Source organism: Echiichthys vipera (genome assembly GCF_963691815.1).
Source record: "Echiichthys vipera genome assembly, chromosome: 12".
Classification (NCBI taxonomy): Eukaryota; Metazoa; Chordata; class Actinopteri; order Perciformes; family Trachinidae; genus Echiichthys; species Echiichthys vipera.
The window spans coordinates 7,422,782-7,438,949 of record NC_139837.1 but is presented as its reverse complement, the minus strand read 5'-3'; the positions used below and the strand labels follow the sequence as shown (position 1 = coordinate 7,438,949).

At 39.6% G+C, this 16,168-nt stretch overlaps 1 protein-coding gene across 1 annotated transcript in view; it reads right to left on the bottom strand.

The window, feature by feature from the left end:
- The window catches only part of syne1b (spectrin repeat containing, nuclear envelope 1b), a 79,455-nt gene extending 63,879 nt beyond the window's left edge, over positions 1-15,576 (bottom strand). Inside the window, exons 1-8 of the mRNA XM_083924088.1 lie at positions 15,452-15,576; positions 7,644-7,705; positions 5,007-5,102; positions 3,369-3,452; positions 2,457-2,549; positions 1,994-2,172; positions 1,112-1,308; positions 392-501 (exon numbers count right to left, since the gene is read on the bottom strand). Of these exons, the coding sequence (XP_083780214.1) occupies positions 392-501; positions 1,112-1,308; positions 1,994-2,172; positions 2,457-2,549; positions 3,369-3,452; positions 5,007-5,102; positions 7,644-7,705; positions 15,452-15,518 (888 nt within the window). The 5' untranslated portion in view covers positions 15,519-15,576. The remainder of the gene's footprint in view (positions 1-391; positions 502-1,111; positions 1,309-1,993; positions 2,173-2,456; positions 2,550-3,368; positions 3,453-5,006; positions 5,103-7,643; positions 7,706-15,451) is intronic.
- Positions 15,577-16,168: the final 592 nt, after the last annotated feature.

Genomic DNA, 16,168 nt, shown 5'->3' with positions numbered 1-16,168 from the left:
GTGATGAATATTACTGCTGTGGCCATGCCGTGATGATTTAGATTCATCACAGCTTCACGTGATAAAAGGACAAATATGATAAAATGACAGGCTTACAACAATTAAGCACAGCAGCAGTTAAAGCATGTTTTCATCAAGCGTATACTGTTGATCTCTGCTGTTCATGTCTTTGATCTCTATAGATGATGATGCACTAGACAATTTTTGAGAAATGTAGATGGCAGCCATATATACAACTGAATGATTAAAACAATTAAAACGTGGAGTTAAATATTCATTCTATTATGAGTATATTGTAGTGACACAATGATATCTGTCCTCAGATATTCCCAGATGTATTGCTGCTTTAAATGCATTAAACATAAAGTATCAAACATTCGAAATAAAGTACCTCATCCTGCTGTCCATCGGTCTCAGAGTGGTGCGGGTTCGGGTAGTGCTTGAGGAACTGAGCCACATATGTCATGATGGATTTCTCATCTGGCTTGTCTACATCCACATCTACAGAGCAACACAAAAGTTATACAGTATGATGCACTGGATGGCCTACAAAAATCATGCCAGTATTTCACTTTTAACATGACCTCATACTTGACACTTTTTAAAAAAAGCATTTTCCACCCTCAAGAGGCTAAATCTCTGCGAGCCTGACAGCTACAGTGATTATACATGCCTACTTTCATCTCCATCTTTGACCTAATGTTTCTAGAACTCAGGATCAAGCTCCCATAAAATCAGAGACATTTCAGTGCAGCTCTTACTGCAATAAAGCATCACGACTCTGCTATTGAAGACAGGACTGCAGAGCCACTGCGGACTACTTCATTTCCACCGTCTAAAACTCAGTGCCACAAGTCAACACAGTATTTTAATCCTTGGGAGGAGTTTACTGATCTTTTCAGCACATATGTCAAAAACGCTCATGCAGAATGGATTAATACAGTAACACAATAAATCCCAATAAATACTGTATATTTGCTGCTTTTATGTCTATAATACTGGTAAACTTAATCATACTTAACTATTTAACACGATAAGTTAATGCTATCCTGTCTTAATGGTCTACTAAACAGGAATATTTAACGCAAGCAGCAGGAACGGTCAAGGGCACCTTCTGGATCCAGCAGTCGGGGAATACCCAGTTCATTTTCTGCAAGTGCAAAGGCTTCTTCCAAATTCTCCCTGTTGCTCCTCCTCCGCACCACCTCCATGTCCACCAGGTCTGGTCTGATGGCGTGCACCACCGACTGGAACGCAACACCATCGCGCCAGCTGGGACCAAAGTCCTTCACCTCAATTCCATGATACCTGAAAAACATATAAACAGGGTTTCTACCGAGCCCCCAATTACAGCGTCTTCTGGGTTGATCCAATACGGAAGTGCCAAAAACTGCAGTTCTCAGAGTGGCCATTAGTATGCATAATAGAGCAATTTCTCATTGACCCCCGTGCCATTTTCACAGCATAAATAAACCTGAATTTTTTTGTACCAGGCTAGTTTTTATTTTATTGGAAGTTAAATTTTTATGAATAATTAGGGGTGCTGCCTCTTGAGTGACAGCTAGCCGCTGGCCCTCACTTCACCTCAGTGGTATACGTTAGCCAGATGGAAGTATCTCCCTCCCCCCAATGTCACATCAATGCCCTTTTTTGGTAAGAGGAAATGAGGCGGAGTCAAAGTCTGACAAGATGGCAACTCCCACAGGCAAGTACGATTGGATAAAGTTGAGAGAACGGAACGGGTATGCTATGTCCATTTTTATACAGTCTATGATTAATACACATTTTCCATTTCTAGATTCCATACTTTTCCATACCTTTCCATACTGCATAGGAACATTTCTGTGTTGCAAATTACTATGAAGGATGTATAGAAACCTTATCTAGACCTTATGTATACTGTATCTTATACACTATATGGAAATTAATCTAGACCCATATCTATAAACATCTTGTAACGCATGGTCAAAAAAGTAATTTGAAAGTGACATACTTGGCTGCTGTGGACTGCACCCATCTGAGCATGGCCTTCTTGGCATTGCCCTGAAATTTGTTAACCACCTTCCGCTTCATGGGAGGGCTTCCTGCTTCAGGGCTGGCTATACTCTCCACAGAAGAGTTGCTGTTGGACAGGGCCTGAAGTGCTGGCAGGTTGCTGGTTAGTTCCTCAATCTAAATCAAGAATAAAATGAATGGGACCATAGCAACATGAACAATAAATTGCAGTATTTCTTGCCATCCACTTAAATGAACATAGATATTTTGTGACAATCTATCTACTAGATCTATCTCTACTACGTGACGTTCTGACAAGACAAAGAGTAATACTTGTACAAAATGTTGGGCAGAAAAACATTTGGTCCAGAAGTTTGTGGAGTGCAGGGAATGTTTATAGGGCATTAACTCAACTTGGAGTGAGAACAGTAATTAAACTTACAACTCAGATGAAGTGTTACCTGAAAGTAGAGGATAACGGTCCATATCAACCCAAGAACAATTGATGGTCGTCCATCTGCGATGTCAGTGGCATGAATGTTAACGAGTTTGATCTGAAACGAAAACCAATCAGAGAATTATTCTGGGAAAGAAGCCACATGTAGAGCCAAGAGAAAACCCAGAGAAAGCCCCAAGAAGTTTTTTTTGCTCAGTCATCAAAGTCGGGTCTTTGATGCAGGTAAGAACTGTCATATAGCCAAACCAGGAAGGCAGAAACAGCCATGGTGAAAAGTGAACCAGAAGGAAAAACAGATGTGTTTTACTAGCCATTAAAGGGAAAGCAGAGGTACCACAGCACTGCAAACCTTGCATTGACCACTGCCACAATTTGCCATATTTATATCTCTACATCTGAGCAGCTCAGAATTGTTTACAGACACATCATAAACTAGTGCTCCAGTCAAAATGCAACAATGCGCCATGACTACATTTATTGAAACAGAATGGCTATATCCAAGCATTGCTTAGTACACATCGTGCATTAAATCAAAATAATGCATACAGGTTGTGATCACACAGGGCGTTTAATGGTGACTGACCGGAGATCCTCGATACACAGACTGTAGGCACACATAATGGGAGAGAGATCACAACAATGTAAGTCTCCATCCCCAGGGAACCCAGATAAAAGTGGGACACGGGCTTCATAGAGCCAAGGGATTTAGAGATGGATTATGTAATCAAGAAGTCCTATTTCTATCTGCTGCTTCTCTGATCATAGTGCATACTATACAGACCTTATGTGCACTAACAAATATCTAATAAATAGCTTTTTCTCATGACTTCTTAATCATGCCCTGGGCTTCTTTAAGGCATGCCAATTACTACTTAACATTTAAAAGGTGAAACTGCTGAAATGATTGACTGGTTACCTTTCTGCCTTCGAGGAATTTAAGAGCTGTGCCGATGTTGGAAACCCAGTGGATCCTCTTCAGCTGGCGACCTTGCTCACGTGGCTGAAGAAAAAGATGACTAAGAGTGAAAATCAAGCTAGCGAAGAAAGCCATACCATAAAAAAACTAAGGACATCTTCATTCAACCATTTGGTGAAATGAAACTGCACAAGGTCATTTCGTCTACTACTTAGCCACTCACTTTGGTTGGTTATGTGCCACTAGTTGCACAGTGAGACAGAGAAGTGGCCGGGGAGTTTTAGCAAAGAATGTCTTAAATACTGACTAAACTAACTGGTGAGATTCGAAGCTGCTTTAAGAGAAAAAGTATAATTATACATATAATGCTAAGATGAGATCTCTCTATGTGACATTTTTTTGCCTGGGAGCATCAGGCAGTGTTCACAATGACATGCTACTGACTTGTTTGCCAGTAACAGCTCTACAAATAACATGGCAGTTTGTTTCAAGACAGGTTTGATTTTAGTTCCTATTACAGTCTTGGCCAGTGTGTGTGTGTGTGTGTGTGTGTGTGTGTGTGTGTGTGTGTGTGTGTGTGTGTGTATGTGTGTGTGTGTGTGTGTGTGTGTGTGTGTGTGTGTGTGTGTGTGTGTGTGTGTGTGAGTGTGTGTGTGTGTGTGTGTGTGTGTGTGTGTGTGTGTGTGTGTGTGTGTGTATGTGTGTGTGTGTGTGTGTGTGTGTGTGTGTGTGTGTGTGTGTGTGTGTGTGTGTGTGTGTGTGAGAAAAAGACACAGCTACTCACAGTGGGGAAGCTCAGATCTGAATAATGGCCCTGCAATTTCTGTTACTTAATGTGAGCAAAAGCAATTTTATCCAGAATTGGGATTTCTTCATTCTGCAGAATGAAGACTGAATACAGTGTATTTTTAATTGACCCAGCTCAGTGTCCTTATGCCTAAGATAGAACGAATATACGATCATTAATTTGGTTTTGGTTGCATCCTGATTCAGATGTGTTGTCACTGTCAAAGATGAGTAAGTATTGGAATAAATTGATTCAATTTATGCATTTGACTGAGTGAACTGAGAGTACAGTATTTAGTCTACTTCCAACAGACCAGATATGATCAAACATATGAGGATTTAATTATTTATTATGTGAATTATGTGAAGTCAGCTGGTTGCATTCACTGTCACCTCTGATGATCTCTGACACTTAAGCAGATAATTATCAGGCAATATATCAACTGCTTAGCTGTGGAGAAATAGCTTTGAAAATTATTCCATTGCCTTAAGCAAGAACAATAAGCAGCTCAATTTGTTAAACTAAAATACTTGTGACTCAACAATTAATATACACAAGGTGGTGAATTTGTATGCTGATTTCTGGTTTTAAACCATGGAACAAATGGGACCACAAGGCATGTTTTAATGCAGCACGTACAAGTTGACATGTGAAGGTGAAAAGGTGTTCATAATTCTAAGTGGCTATCAAACAGGGTGGCTCTTCCCCATTAGAAAACCCATGCATAAAATCAACAGTGTAAATCTCCTTGCATTCAAAATAATTTTAGCATCTTAAAAGGGTCAGGCCCAACATGTTTATGCAATTCATGTTCAAACCCTTTACAAAAACAATTCATAGGTACTACTTACTAGTCTTTGGCCAGACAGAACCTCCAACAGAGCCAAAAGCTTCACCCCATCTTTGATGTCCTCAAAAAGGTCGTTAACCTCTAGTGGTGGTTTATACTGGAGGAGAGAAAACACAGCTTTAACTGCACAGAAACTAATAAGAAAATTGTTGTAATTAGAAATAAATCTGTCTTGAGAACCAATGCATTTATAGAACCAGTGATGATGAATTGTTAATACTATATTGTGAAGGGATATTAGGATTCTGATCCATTAGCAGGGATGACGAGAAACTAAAAGCTGTTTGTGAGAAACAGGCTTGTTAGCAAAAACACACAGAGCCTCCCTGCAGCTGAAAAGATGGTGCCTTTTTCTCAGCAGTGGCTTGGTGCCCAGTCCTGAGGCGATGGTACTCATTTAACCCTAATCGGACTGTCTCCTGATATTATATCCGCACATTTACAGAGCTTATGGAGCTGTACAATCTCCAAGATGAATGGCAGTGATATAACCTACTGGTATCCCTGTTTAAGTAAATGAAACAGATGTGTGTTTAGTGAAGCTTTAATTAAAAGGAAAGCTTGCAATGTGAATTCTTAATTTGGCACCGTAAACAGGCCATTTCACAACTCAACATATTCCATGACAGGATGCAGTTGGCTGCCTATTTAGGGCAAAGCAGTGTGAAGAGGTCTGTCCTGTTATTCTGTACACGTGCACTTCTCTTCTTCCCAATGCAAAAGTACTGAAGCATATGTGTCATGTTTAATACCACAATCTCTATTCAAATACCTTTATTAAACTGTATGAGATGCAGCGTTCAATTAACACTGTAGCTAAAGGTCCATTATTACTGTCTGGCAATATACTATTTTACAACAAGAATCTGTAACTACTCTATTCCTACCAGTCAGATTAAAACATATTTGTGCCTGATTAAACTGACAATATGTACAATCGTGCAAAAATAGGTTCTGTCATTTATAAATCATTAGTACCCTGGAAAATTAATCAACAGAACAACAGAGTCCCATGAGTCCCTAATACTGGAAAAACTGTGAAAAACACTAGAAAGATGCTGAGTAATACAGTAGCAGAGGAAATGGAAACAAAGGCTGAAGGGAAAGTGTGACAACTAGAGGAAGTTCAAACTTAGATAAAACGCATTTTCACCCAGAAACAGGAGATTCCAGTCAGACCAATATTCATCATTATTTACACACACATAACTAATGCAAGAAACCTTATGTGTACTGATAAGAAAAGTCCCATTTACTGTGAACCTTTCTGTTAAATAAGCCAGTATCACTTATACTGCACAGCAGCTGTCTGCAGTGTCAATATGACTGTTTGAGAGCTCTTTAATGGTGTAGCTTATGCTACATTAGTCCTATTGGTATGCACTGTGAGTGAGCTTGAGCGCAGTGCATGAATAATGAAGACCAACAGAAAATCACTGCGTTGGCCCACCACATAACTGGGATTCTTCTAAAGTTTTAGAAGCCACGCTTGAAACTAATGTAATGTGGCCGGATCAGGCTCAACAAAAGACCCCTCTAAACTAAATCTCTTCCAGGTTCCAGACTTAAACCCTGTAGGGTGCCTGCCTAGTTGAACACTGTGTCATCAGTGATAACAGTCACAAAAAGATCACTTAGTACTTGTTCTGAATTCTGAAGAGTTTTTCAGTGTACAGAATCTAATACTGTGTTATTTTAGGGTGACAGTCTGACGTAATACAGCTTTTGACCATGTGTTATTATTGTAATCCAAATGCATGAACCATGAGCAGACAACTGCCTACAGGGAACTGTCCTCACCCTATTGCTTTCCATCTGCACACATCGCTTTGCCTGCCAATGCTGCCCACAAATACACACACTCACATAAATAACAAAACACCCACACACACATACCTACACACTCATACACAGTGAACACACCTAATACACAACAAACAAGTACCCCACACATCGGTTTCTGAATAACTCCATTATACCTGCCATATGTCCACACAAACACACTCCACTAGAGGTAAGATCATCCAAGTGAAAATGCCCCTAGTGAGTTTCTTATGCCTCTGAGCTCCGTTATGTCTTTGTCATCTTTCCAACAAAGCAACAAGCATCATCACCTTTTCAATAGTTCTCTCATATCAGAATAGAAGAATCATACTGTAGGTATACTGCACTGTTTCCTCATAATTAGATCCAGTGAACAGTCATTGTAAACGAACCCTGTTCTATTAAGCAAGAGTTCATTTGAAATGCTTATCAAGCCAGGTAAATTGTTCCTTTATTTACACATAACTGGACAAATTAAATTATCTTGTTCAGTGTTATTAGGGGTCATTATTGTTGCATGGCAAAGCTTGTCTTGCAGTCAGTTCCCTTCACAGGCGTAACGGGTCAGTAGCCTGAAATACCACAGACCAAAGAGAAGCTACAGGATCATGATGAGCAATAAAACATCATGAGCCTCTCAATGAAAAAGGTCATCATAGCACAGCTTCCAACTGACTTCTGATGTAATTGTGTTGACAATTACTTTTTTTTTCATCATGAGCCTGATGAGCTTGTAAAATCCTCCTCTCAAGTGATCCATGATAGCCATGTAGTGCATAAGCAGCAGAGATTAGAGATGGAAATTCAAATTTACCTTTGCTAAATGAGAGTTGATCCATTTTGTGAAGGTTCTCTTCTGCACCGCCTCTTGCTCATCTGAAAATTAAAAGGCACAGAGGAAATGTCATACACAACAGACGCCACATGCTCTTGACGGTTGAATGTTAAGCCCCATACTTGAGACTAAAAGAGCTGGTGATGTTCGCAGGTAACACACTCAGTGGGACTAGATGATCAGAAATTACAGATTTCTTCTTACGAAGCGGCAATTTCTAATTTCTAGACATGGATACGTGGTGTGGTTTATGGTTACCGCAGAATCATACAATGCACAAAACCGTTAATCCCTGACTATACATTTTGTCAGTAATAGCCTTTTTCTTGGACGCCCTCGGCCAGAACCCTACTTTATCCTACCTCATACTACCTCATTTTACATTGCTTCTGGCATGCTGAGTAGCATTATAGCGACCCTGCACCAAAGTTGAGAAGTACGACTTCTGCAATGGTTAGATGTGTGCGACGTGTATAACACAAGCTTGCCAGTGCTGGTATAATCGATGCTCCTGAGTTCTCTCAAAAAGAGGTCATACAAGGAGATTAGAGAATGAGTGGGGAGGAAATTTCTGCCAACACATCTAGCAAGCTCCCTGTGTTTTCAATAATAACATGCGTGGTAGTTTAGGTCACCCCCAGCCTCTTTTGTGGTCTAATAATATATTCAGTCACAATGCCTCATGCATTATGCAGCATGTATAACAAAACAAATGATTTCTTTTCCAAAGAGGTGCCGTTGTTGTATTGAGGACTGATTTCTAACACCCTGTCACGCATGCCGGTAGGCTAGTGCTTCACACTGCATGGAGTGGCCATTTTTAAACATCTACCCTTAGAGATATAGACAACAGTCACGTGTTTCAGGAAGCAATGCCAACACTATACAGGGAGCAAAGACATTGAGTTAACCCACAGGCAAATGCTTCATCACTGATGCACAGGGGATGCCCACTGAAGCATAGTAAACACATACAGATACACACAGATGCAGCACACACACAGCTGTGTTCGTGCAGCATGACACTGTAACTAGTTCACGTAGCAGGGATTCACCTACAAACAATTAGCATCTGTTGTTTTTCCAGTTATATCCCAGATTAGCTACATATGTGCACACAGATGAGAGATGAAGGATGCTGCTGCCCTACTTACCACGTAGATACTGAAAAAATCCAGTCACCAGATTTAAAGAAGTCTTTCTGACAGATACATCCTTATAGTGAGCCATTCTACACCCCACTCTCCGGCTCTCTCCTTTTGCCTTTCATGAGTTCCAGGGTACATATATGTATGTGTGAAAATAAGATCCACAGTGGAAAAACAGGCACAAAAACACACAGCTGTCCCCTTCCTTTTCTTTCCAGCAGGAAGCAAAACAGATCGGGCTGCCTGGTTTCCCCAGTGAAAGCAAAAGAGCTGCTGGAGGCTGTGATGAAAACGGCCCCTCCTCCCTGACACTCTCACACACAGACACACTGACACACACGCACACACACGCACACACGCACAGATGGCAGAAGAAAAACGCTAGCGGATCGGGTCATTTACAATCCCATCCTTCCATCTTCCCGTGTTTTTCCCATCTAGAGGAGCCATGGCTGTGTGTGCACAGCCCCCGCTGCACTGCCTCGCTGTATCATCATACCCTCTGAGGCTGGAGAGAGATCAGCTAAAAGCATGGCTCCACCAATCAGCATGTGGGAGGCTGTGATGTCACAGCCTTGGCTGCATTATCCTGATTTACGGGTGTCTGTATGTATGTGCAGGGGCCTGTGTTTGCCTATAAGATTTGTCCAATCTTCTATGAGACAGACACAGTTAAAAAGCATAACAATGTCCAAGGAGACTATGAAATAAATGAAAAAAAAAAGTAATTCTTATTTTGACGGTAAAATCATATGAAGTCCCTGTAGACCTATTGATTAAACAGACCAGAACAAAATTAAAAGCCTGCTACACAAAGCTCAGCATGGTGCAACAAGTCTTAATAATTAATGCTGAGGCTGGTGAATGACATCCACCACCTGCTCCCCCTCTCTCAGTGTCAATGCTATTGTGACGACAAAGCAGACACACCCACCCCGGGATTCCCACTGCACACACAGTATCATGTAAAAGCTCTAAAGCATATCCATTTTGTCCTGTAAGACTTAGTAGAATCACTTCAGCTTTGACCAGTCTGTTTTTCTTTTGGACTACCACTCAACTCCTGAAAAAAAAACACACACAATAGTGAATAGGTACAGTACTTGATAGCTTATCATCTCCTGCAGAAAAATCCCTTTATTCTTTCAAGACCACCGGCATACTAAAAGCTTCTCTGATGATCTAAAAATAGGCCTGAGCTTGTGATTCTATTAATGCTGCTCTATAGACTGCTGGTGGAACTGGCCCAGAAAAGCAATTTGGGTTAAAATAGATTTTTTTTTCTTCCCTTTTTACATCAAAACAGCAAAAGAAAGTAGCACAATTTAGATGATGTTGACAGATGCATACATAGAGAACAATGAGCTTTTAAAGATACTACAATGAATGCAAAATAGTAAGACTAACCCTTTAGTTAATTGTAATCAAAACATTTTCATATTTTTCTCATATTTCTTTAACCCTTGAACACCCACCCACATGGATATAATGTATTTTTAATTGCAGTGAATTGTACCTGTATTGTTTTTATGTCAGATCATTCTTTTTGAAAAATAACAAGAGTATACTCTATTGATACATACTACATGTTCATCTTTTTGATTGTGTTTTCATAGTAAGAGTCCTAACAAAAACAGTGTTGAAGTCCCACAAGCAGAATAGTGGATGGTAAAAGCTTATTGTTGAAATGTTTGTTTTGCTTCTTTGTTCAGAATAGTCAGAGTCAACCTTTAACCTTTGAACTAAAGCTTTTACTTTTGCTATTCTAAACGCCTCGTGCCAGGTCCAACCCAGGAAAAATCCTCAGTTTCAATGGAAATGATGTGTTTTTGTTTCCACCAGAGGCAACTAGGACTAGATATAATTAAAACATTTTATTAATAGTGCCAACAACACCTAGATTTTGGTCCTGATATCAAAACAAGGTGCCTTTTTGATACCTTACTTTGATATAAAACCTTTATTTCTACAAAACAATTTTTTCACTTAACAAAATAAGCCAAAGTTCTCAAATGTTGAATGTTTTCTATGGACAGTACAAACAGCTGCACTCTTCCTAAATAAAATTGGTACAAAAAATAATTGACCTTGTAAAAAGCTGTTTTGACAAATTACCAACACAGGGTCGAACTTTATTTCTTCAGAAGAAAAAACATCCGCTGAGGAGGGCCACGAGAAATGGTTAGAAGCTTCAGATAAAAGTTAGTTGAAGCTGGAAAATCTTGGGTCAACCTGGGATCTGATGCAGACATACGTTAACAAGATTATGAATCAAACAAAGCATTAAAAGGCAAACTTTGGACTTCAATACCTATCCCTAAAAACACTTTTAGGGCATAAAAAGAAAAGGCGCGTACACATGAAAGAAAAAAGCCAACTTGTAAATTATAAAGTGAAGTTTTCCTCTTCAGTCTTCCACCAAGCTTTTACTGTAAGGAGCTGTCCAGAGTCTCAGAGACCTCAGTCACAGGTGTGTACAGTAGGTCAGCTCTGGATATACTAACTGACAAGCAAGACATACTTATGCAAGCTCTCCATCTCTGAGTGATTATGTCTTAGTCAACTGATTTAATTAAGCCTGATGTAGTACAAGTAGCTAAGTGGCAATTAAGAGTGGATAGCCCCAGCAACAAACACCACGCAAAGCATTCAAACCACTAACGCATCTGCAATCCTCATGAGAAATGTAGTACTTAAGGTGATCTTAGGACAGATGATACCTTTGGCAATACTGTACAGTAGATGCTTAGATTCACTGGCCTGTGTTGGTCACCTGGGAGCACTGTAAAAGCCCACTCACTCCCTCTGTTGTTGTTCCACTTAGTCGAGAGCAGCCTTACTTTAGCTCCGGCAGGCCAACAACAATCAGGCAGGACGAGAAATGATTCTGTAGCTGTCTATTCTGAGATGCTTGACACCAAGGGTTTAGTTCCCTGGTCTTCAAAACAACACAACAATAATGTAAACTAATATTATAAAACAATGATAACAAATGACAAAAACGACAAGATATGGTTTGTCTTACACCACTACCTTCTGCAATAATTAGCACTCAAAACAGTGCGAGGCAGCTTGGCTTAGTGTAGAGTGGGAATTAGGCTTTCTGTTCACGAGATCATATCAGTGTGATGGTTGTCTGTCGCTGGCAGCTGGTACTGACACTGTAGAGTAAAAGCACCTCTTACAGCTGACAACATGCACACGTCTCTCTTTTACTTGTTTTCACTCCAACTGTGATGTAACACTACTCCACCCCCTTGGTGAATACCGATTTCTAACAATGGGTGTGCTCCACCACAATGTTTTTGCCTGTGATCTTTTACCAAAAAAAGCTGTGATATTGTTTTACTGGCTGCATGTGCAGACTAGGGCGGTGTTTTGGTTGATAAACAGAAAATACTTTTTAAAATAAGTTTTTTGATGAATAATTTCAGTCATTTTTCAAGCATAAAAAATGAAACATTTAGTGGTTCTAGTTTAGGGTATAAGTAGCAGTCCGGGGTCAGTGAGCGGCGAGCACGCTTATGCTTGTCCTTTTCAGATTACGTCAAATCATCATGGTTTACTGATCCTCAAAGTACAAGGGTTCCCCCTACGCGCCCACGTAATGATTAAATTCACACAAACTTTAGCTACAACCTCTTTAGACACATATACATATTGATGCTACTAAATGAAATACCTTGCAAAATAATACTTTTTAAGGGCCTTCATTGTTTATTTATCAACTTTTAATACCCTTTAAGACGCTGCAGAAACCCTGTAGTTTCTTGAATGTGAGGAGTCACTGTGTCATTTTAATTTGAATATCTTTGTTAGTCAGGCTAAAACATTTGAAGACATCCCCCTGGTAAAGAAGTATTGTGATGGAAATTTCATAACAATTTTCTTTTGACACTCTTTAGGCTAAACTAACATAAAATCAATTGAGAAAATTATTGCTTGTTGCAGCCCTATTTTTTGTCTATTTCATGTTGTATCAATTGATTAATTATCACAGAAAGCATAGAGGCTAAAACTATATAACATTTAGTATTTACTGGAAATCAGAAACACCCCCCCCCCCCCCCCCTAAAAAAAAAAAGTAACCATGAAAAAAATACTTTGCATTAATGGGTTTTTATCTGTCAGTATGTGATCAAGGAGGGGATTGACCACATTGACACGTCACCGCAAATCCAAACCAGCTGTGTTTCTTCATATCCTGTTTGACATGCAGTCTCAACTAGAATAAAACCCACAAGACATCCAGGCATAATGAGAGCAACAAGGTTGTCATGCACACTCCACTAGGCAACTAACAGACATCGATTGTACTCTGAGGGCATTTAAGGCTGTAAGGCTTTGCTACACTATGGTTTTATGGCACTGAATCAGACAAATGCTATGACAGAATGATGACAGCAACAGGTTGAAACAAGTACTCAAAGTTTGGTTGTTCATATCTTTGGGAGGTTTCTACAGAAATCTGATTCAATACACAATATAGACTACTACAGTCAACACTAGCAAGAGCTGTTCAATATTACAGTTTTGCTTGTGTCAATAATTCATCCACCCAGATGGACTGTTGCTTGAGTCAAAGTGAGCCTGCAGTAACCCCCTCTGCAGGATGCCTTTAATGACAGGAAGCTGCGTTTGATTACTAAAAGACCAGACTACCTTGCTGCATGCCATCTACGGAGCACCTTAAACCAGTGGCACAGAAATGTTTTCCAGATGTGACCTGACACCAAATTCCACTTCCTGTCATGAAACATGCAAGAGTGGTTGGCACTTTGCATTGCAATTTATTCATTTTTCTGATTGTTTAATGATAGGTCAGAAAAATAAATGTATCAATTTTATCTCTTTGTGTTTCTATTCATTATCTTAAAAATTGATATTGAAATCTGATCCTTTTTTTTCCAGAAGCAACTGGAAGCAAGAGGTTAAGTTTGTGTTTCACTTACACTCTACAGCGATGTATCTACTTAGAGATACTTTAATATGCTTTTATTCCCACTGAGAACATATAGTCCTTAATCTAATGGCATAATGGAGTATGAAGGCCTTAAAATGTGTGAAACAACTGAATAACACTCTAATGGCAGGTGCTCTTTGTCATGACACATTCACCCTCATTGTGCTTCAAATACCAATTAATACCAAGTGTATGCAAATAGCTGTGCAGTGCACAGGAAACCAAATGTCTCTAGAGCAGGAACTTGGCGGCATTGGCACAACCACAGACAAAGGTTTCATAACAGTCGCTATGGTAACAAGCTATACCATGTAAAATTCGTTGGTATACTGTTCGTCCAAAAATACATCTTAGATGAGCGGAAGCCAGAATCAACCAGGCTTGTGTAGTGATGGTTGTGGCCTAATGCCCTTGTAACAAAAGGGGGACACCAACAAAAAGAGACTCTCGCTATCGATCTATTCTCCTACCAAGGGCAGAAAGGGTGTCAGGTTTTAGTCTTGTTCAGAACATTGTCTGTGCATTCATGAAGCCACGGTTGTTGTGACTCAGTATCCCATATCAAGAATCAGACCAGACTAAATATTCTTGATGATCCCTGACCCGCCTCAAAGAGAACAAATACAAATAAGGAGATTTTTAACCCAAGACTTGGATAAAAACTTGGCTAAAAGCATTCAATTATTTTAACTGCCGACAAGATGATTTGATGTTACTTGGACATGTATGCCAAATGTATGCCTCTATGTAACTTGGAGGTAATTTGGTTAACTAATCTTTACAGAAAATCATTTTTAAGAGATGTAAAGGCAAACTGATAAATTCCATTCATTTTTTTTACAGAGTGAATTCAAAACCAGACTTATCTCAGAAAGAACTCTTTCCATATAAAGTCGGCCCAGAGCACAAGTAATCAAAAGCTGTGTCCAGATCATGAGTTTCACAACATTAACAGACTTAAACAAATCATGTTCTTCTAGATAACTTCTATCTAGGTCGCCAAACACCGTGGTGTGTCTTTTTGTAGTTTGGTCACAAGATATCACAAGAATGAAAATTAATTTTCTTATTATTCCAAATAAGATTATGTGCACTGGAAAAAACAAACCTGGTGATAAAAGATACCATGTGCATATAAAATCAGATTACCATAATGTGCGACTCGTATGCTTTCAAAGGCTACAAGGGAGAAAGGCCAGATACACAATGTAGGACTGTTACTAATCACCGTTTTACGTATTAAAAATTATACTTTACATTGAGATTTTTTGCGCATTTCATTACTGTTTATGACTTTACCAGCAACACAGAGTGCAGAGAGACAAGATAAATAGGTACACAGGAAATCATAATAAGCAGTAAGGGATATAGCTTAATTTTAACAATATGTTTTCTAATTGTATACCTATGCTCCTATATGAGTAAACGTGTGTGTGTGTGTGTGTGTGTGTGTGTGTGTGTGTGTGTGTGTGTGTGATGTGTGTGTGTGTGTGTGTGTGTGTTTGTGTGTGTGTGTGTGTAAGCATATGTGTGTGAGCATCCTGTCCTACAGAAACTGGCAAACTTTAGATGGGCACACAGCCCAAATATTGAATCAGCACAATATTTCCTTGCAGCAGCGCAGGAGGAGAGAGTGTTTTGTCCGTAAGCCAGCTGAGTAAAAGAATGACACTTACTCTGCAGTTTTTGCATCACATTAGCGATGTCCACAGACGATCGACCGGAGTACCTTGGAGAGGCCATGTCGTCTCGCGGCAGCTGTGTGACAAGGTGGGTCACTGATGCTGATGGCAGAAGATCCTTCACAACTGTCCTGAATGGGACATCCCCTCTGCTACTTCCTCGCTCTCCTTCTCTCTCTCTCTCTTTCTCTCTCTCTCTCTCTCTAATTTCACTGCAGGACCAGGTCCAATTGAATCTCAGGTTTCATGCAGGGACAGCAGGTTTACTGTCCAATAGAAGCACTTCTTCTGTTCATTCATTGCCTGCAAAAGAGAAGTTTGTTACTGAGAGTTTCAATTCGGGCCACACCTTTGTCAAGCAGTTATTTCACCGTTTATTAATTCATAAAATATTTAAAGGCCTCCTTTTTGGGATCAACTAATCTGTTTAACTTGTTTTCTTGGTCATAAGTGCATGTTCATGTATAATAACCACCCTAGGGAACTCTGATATTAGTTACTTTGTACCTTGGAAGTCTTAAGTTTCTCACAGTTTACCTCAATCACTGAAAGATTAGCTGTATGTTTTAATTACGACTGTCATGCTTTTATTGTAATTGTCATTATTTTTTATGTAGTCGTTATTACCTCTTGGTTGCAATTGTGTTTCTATTATGCAACTACAAATTGTTAAACCCTTGATATTATTTGCATATTCCTGTAGACTTAATT